The sequence below is a fragment of the Bacillus rossius genome, chromosome 5 (assembly GCF_032445375.1).
Source record: "Bacillus rossius redtenbacheri isolate Brsri chromosome 5, Brsri_v3, whole genome shotgun sequence".
Taxonomy (NCBI): Eukaryota; Metazoa; Arthropoda; class Insecta; order Phasmatodea; family Bacillidae; genus Bacillus; species Bacillus rossius.
In genome coordinates this window covers 44,227,556-44,233,555 of record NC_086333.1, presented here as the reverse complement: position 1 = coordinate 44,233,555, position 6,000 = coordinate 44,227,556, and the positions used below count along the sequence as shown (strand labels likewise).

The 6,000-nt window shown below is 54.0% G+C and overlaps 1 protein-coding gene across 1 annotated transcript in view; it reads right to left on the bottom strand.

The window, feature by feature from the left end:
- Positions 1-285: 285 nt before the first annotated feature.
- The window catches only part of LOC134532248 (nuclear receptor subfamily 2 group E member 1-like), a 69,710-nt gene continuing 63,995 nt past the window's right edge, over positions 286-6,000 (bottom strand). Inside the window, exon 8 of the mRNA XM_063368670.1 lies at positions 286-530. Within this exon, the coding sequence (XP_063224740.1) occupies positions 286-530 (245 nt within the window). The remainder of the gene's footprint in view (positions 531-6,000) is intronic.

Here is a 6,000-nt window from a genome sequence, read left to right as displayed (position 1 = left end):
GCTTGCTTCGGCCAAGGGGTCGACCCCAACGTGTTCTTCGCAGGGATGGAGACAGGAGCTTCGGGGCAAGAGGAGGCCTGGGCCTCAGTTTGCGGGGCAGGAGGACTGTAGCATGTCCCCGAGCAGGCACTCGATGGGCACGTCCCCGACGGTCTTGCAGAAGAAGAGCTAATCCAATGTACACGGCGGACAGCAGCAGCAGCTTGCTTCAGCCACGGGGTCGACCTCAACGTGTTCCTCGCAGGGATGCAGACGGGAGTCTCGGGGCAAGAGGAGGCCTGGGCCTCAGTTTGCGGGGCAGGAGGACTGCAGCATGTCCCCGAGCAGGCGCTCGATGGGCACGTCCCCGACGGTCTTGCGGAAGAAGAGCTCCTCCAGCGACTGGCGCCCCACGCCGTGCACGGCGGGCAGCAGAAGCAGCAGCTTGCCGAAGCGCGCCTTGTGGCGCGGCGCGCAGTACTCGTGCAGCATGACGTGTGTCTGGTCCTGCAGCAGCTCGACTCGAGCGGTGTCCCGCAGGCCGCGGCTCTCTGGAACCAGGCGAGGGTTTAAGCTTAGTAGGAGCAAATATTGTAATAGGGACAACTTGGGAGACAAGTGATGTTAACGAACTTGGCGGTGTGGAGTGTACATTAGTTTTAAGTGTGTAAAAACTAGTTACAGTAATGGAAACTAGTGGCATGGATTGTAAAATAGCTTGAAAGTAGTACAGTAAAGTGAATCGCACTTTGCCAATGCTAATTGGCCAGAGTTTCCCAAACTGTCCGATTACGATATTTGATAGCAGGCATGTTATTCTTAGCCCAAACGCACACAGTGAATTCAGGCTTATTGAGTTCTACTTTATATGACGGAGCGATAATAAAAATATTAATTTTTAATTTTCAATAGATTAGCATGATTCTTATTCGTAAACAGATTCTGTTGTTTTTGTTGTTTTTAAACGATCATGCCTAAGATCTGAAAGTGAGCAGATCGCATTTGTATGTTCGTGATATATATTAAACAGTCACATATCTAAAAAAAATATTAGGACTGAATATGGCTTAGTCTGTGACCTCTGAATATAATTTTGGGGTGATACGACACATATAATAGATCCGGTATGGTGTCAAAAAATTGAGAATTTTTCACATCTTAATGCCTTTTTAAAACCTATCTTTGTTAATTAATGGAAATATCTACTGTAATAAATTGTTTGGGGTAAAATGTCTGTACACACGACAATATTACGAAGAAGAAAATATTGGAAATGGCTATTTACATAATTTGATTTACGTTTTAAAAAATCTGGTCTCTTGAACAAATTTTGCTGAAACTGTGACGTCGTCCGACTGAAGGCCACCCTAAAGCCCGACCTGCAACCGCCAGTATTCACCCCGCTAACGGAACGCGCCCCTAGCCATGGCCCACCCGAGTCAGGCGAGCCACCAACAACTAAGGTAGAACCCGGCCTCCCCCAAATAAACAGACTTCAATCAACCACATTATAAAAACAAACACTAATTATTAAACTATGTTACGTAGTAATTTAAAGTCGGTTGACGGAAGTGCGACGTAGGAGTGCCCGGGCACTCACGTGTGTAACTACAGCAATACGCGTGTAAGTGTTCCCCTGGCGGCCTTCTGCCTGAATCAATCAACCAGACCTTATGACATAATTATTCAAACCTTGTGTTGCGTCATTAACCCCACCAGAGCAATCTGACAAGAGACGAACAGTCGCTGGTGTGACGTAAAACATTCAAACATAATAATTCTTAAATATAATAACTTTCAATTCATAGAAGGGACAAATGACCTTAATTCACCCTTTATAATTAATATAAGAATTTAGCATCATTAAATTCTCTTATTAACTTATCAGATCAGAAATTAACGTAATGAGGTCAACCCTGGCGCGAGGGCCACCGAGCCTCGGCCGGACGCCATGACATGACGCCAGTTCAACGCGACTCGTGGACCGGGTCGGACGCACGTCCCACGGAGAGACATCATCCTTTGTCCACACCGAGTTCACTTCTGGTAAATATAGTCATTCTCCAAACCCTTTTAATAATCTCTCCGTGTGTACCCGGTCCAGCTTTTCGGTCCAGGACCTAATCCGGCCGCATAAATATCACACCCCCCCCCTGCACCACACTTGGTCCGCGGGGTAGGTGCATTATCCGGTACGGGCCGACTCCCGAGGACAGAACTTTTGTTAATTCTCAGTCGCTCCGGCGCTGACACTCCCCGTAAGGGAACTCTTGAGCGAATTTAGCTGCGGTCCGCGCTCCACTGCCGTGGATGCGAGCACCGCCTCAATAAACAGATTTATGGGATTGGCCGCCTCCAATCACCCTCACCCCTCGTAGAGTAACCAGGCTCAGAAACGCCTAGGGACACGATAATACGGAATAATTAGTGACTTTGTAACATTTCTTTGTAACTTTGTGCAACGCACCCTCGTGTAACATTTTCTTTGTAACCTTGTGCAACGCACCCTCGTGTAACATTTTCTTTTGTAAACTTGTGCAATGCAACCTCGTGTAACAATTCTTTTGTAAACTTGTGCAACGCAACCTCGTGTAACAATTCTTTTGTAAACTTGTTCGACGCATCTCTCCACGTAACATTCGTAAACTTGTCTAATGCCACCTCGTGTAACATTCCTTTTGTAAACTTGTGCTACAGTAATTCAGTAACTCTCAGACTCAGTTGCGTGTAATTGTGTAATTTGTATCTTGTAACGTCAACCCTTGTACGACGTGGCGTGTAACCAGCAACGTTACACCAGAGCCACTGTCGACCGAATAAATGACGCACGTCATTTATTACCTCACTTCAGCGTACGCTTCTTTCAACCTGCTTTTCCCAACCCCCGCCGAGTAGGGAAGTCCTCAAACCCACGCAACACCGCCGACGGTCCTAGTGGGCCACGCAGGGCAATCGACCCCACGACCCAACTACAGACTAGCACCAGAACTAGTCTGGCGCCCACCCGGAATCATTACATTTGCAACAGCCACTCCCGCTAGGAACCGCACCGGGACTCGAGCCCGAGACCCCGGACGACGGCATTTGGCGCCCGCTGCGTGGGGCGAAGATAGAAAAATCAAGATTTTCCCCATGAAAAATCACAAGAACTTTCACGAAAAAACAGAAAATTTGAGCCATTATTAAATCATATTTTTTTTTTCCGGCCACACCAAGCCACAGCACGGACACGGGACGGCCATTTTGCACAGGCAAAAGTAATTAGGGTCAAGACAGGCCGGCGCGACGAAGCAAGCGGACAAAGGGGCTTCAACCACCCCCCACCCCACTCGGCATTCCAGCGCCAGCCGCGACGCAGAAGCCTACGTCACAGCCCGACCCCCCTCTCCACAGCGGCCATCATCGGCCTCCGCTTTGTGCGAGTGTCCGGGCGCCCTCGCCCGTTGCCTCGCACGCTCATCCGTACCCCCTCCCCAACACGGACAGTTCTCGACCTCCGCTTTGTGCGGCTGTCCGGGCGCTCTCGGCCGTCGCTGCGCACAACGATCTGCGCACCACCCCCGCCGCGGCCATTCTCGGCCTCTGCTTTGTGCGGCTGTCCGGGCACCTGCCCAGCCGGCGAGCGCGACCTCGCGCGCAGGCCCGCCCCGCGCACACAGAGCCACGAGCGAGAAGCACAGACCAACACCGCTAAACACGCACCATAACTAGCGCAACATGCAAACCCGGAACTCCGACGTTGTATGCGCCCAGTGCTTACTGCCCAGGGGGACAGACCTACTGACGGGGTCGAGACCATGGTACATGACCTGCCAATGCACCCCCCACAGTCAGGACCCACACGACCACTCATGGGTACAGCCATGGGACGGACAGTTCCCGGGGAAGAACCAAGCACCAACCGTAAAGACGGAAACAGTAACTAACACCACCGTGGTGAGCACTCGCCCGACCACCTGCACGACATGCACACACGCCACGAAAGAGGAACACCATGCGCAACAGCCACCGCCACCCGTCGACCCAAACCTCGTTACGTACAACCGCCCCCAAGGTTATCAGGGCAAGTTCACACTACCTGAATTCGGTGGCCTCACCCATGAGGACCCACGAACTTTCGTAGAAAACTGTGAAGTGCGATTGACCCGAGCAGGTATACCAGTAGACGAGTGGTCGGGACAGGCCAGCGGACAACTGCGAGGCACAGCCCACGAATGGTGGGACATATGGGGACGGTTCGGCATGCCGTGGACGGAGTTCGCCGGCGCACTAACCCGCCGATTCGACACTGAACAGGCATTAGTCGACTGCACCTCACAGTTCTATGGCGAGCGGCAGAAGGAATTCGTAGCACGGAAACTACGCCTCTTCGCACGCGTCAACCCGCACGCTCGACCCACGACAGCGCTACCCACTGTCACAGCGTTACTCCACACCGGCCTCCAGCCTTTCATGCGTTGTTGTCGCCCAGAGTCGGTTGAGGAATACGTGCAACAAGCAGCGGCCATCGAACAGAACCTGCGCGACCTCTGGCAACGGGGCACACCGAACACGAGCCGGGGACGCCTCAGCCAGGCATCACAACAGGGGGGAGCTGACAACCAGCCACCGATCCGGCGACGAGCCATCGAAAACACGCCCCAAACCAACGCCACACCCACCAGGTCGGCAACACAGGACGCCCAGGGACTACCACTGTGCCAGCGAGGTTGCCCAGACGGTACACGCCACTGGCGCAAGGATTGCCCATTACCACCTCCTCGCGCGAACAAACCGCCGGGAAACGCCAACCCGGGGGCGGAGCATTAGGAACACCGCTCCCGGTTGTCACGAGAAGGGAAAGACCCCCCCAACTGTACCAGCTGACCCACCCGCGGGACAGCCTCCTGCGCATCCCCGTAGAGGTTGACGGGCGAGCCGCGGCTGCTCTAGTCGACACAGGGGCGAGTCACGTATTTGTAGCCCCCCACCTGGTACTGCCCGGGAAACTCCAACATCAACAGACGGAATTGCAATTAGCCACGAACACCCGACCAGGCCTGACCGTAGGGCGAGCGACACTCCAGGTTAGGATAAGGGGCTACACCACCACCGTGACCGCTCTCGTCGTCGAGGACCTCCGCGAGGAGATAGTCCTGGGGCAGCCCTGGCTAGCAGAGCAGGACGCCGTAATTGAGACCAAGGCCACTCGGGTACACATCGGCACGCAAGAGCGGCTGGTAGTCTATGCCGTCGGGTCCCTACCCGCACGGGCTCACGAAACTGTCACACTTCACCAGGTACGTCACGACGTCCCACCCGAGTACCGCGCCGCCGTAGACCGGGTACTAGCAGAGTGACAGGAAATATTTACGGTGTCTGACCCCCTCAGACGAACTACGGTCACCGAGCACCACATCCCGACCACCCACAACAACCCGGTGTACGAGCCCCCCAGAGGATACGGTTTCCGGGAGCAACGTGCCATACGGGAACAGGTCGCGGAGATGCTCCGGGATGGTGTTATTGAACCGTCGAATAGTCGCTACAACGCCTGCATAGTACTCGCGCCGAAGAAGGACGGATCACTGCGTTTCTGCGTAGACTTCCGGCCACTGAACACTATCACAGTTAGCGCCCTGCCACCCCAGATCAGCGTGGAGAACGCGGTAGCAGGACTGGGACGAGCAACGGTGTTCAGTACCCTCGACCTTAAGTCAGGGTACTGGCAGGTTCCCATCCGGACCGAAGACCGCGAGAAGACCGCGTTCACCATCCCCAACGGCCGCAAATTCCAATTTAGAGCGATGCCATTCGGACTGAAATGCGCCCCCGCGACGTTCCAGGGGATGATGACGCGCGTACTTGAGGGTTACGTCGATCGCTTCGCACTAGCGTATCTCGACGACGTAATCGTATTCTCGGAGACCTGGGAGGAACACATCCGACACCTTACACTGGTCTTAGAACGCCTCGCTACCCACCACTTGACCGTCGCACACCACAAGTGCCACATCGGGACGCAGGAAGTTGAGTTTCTGG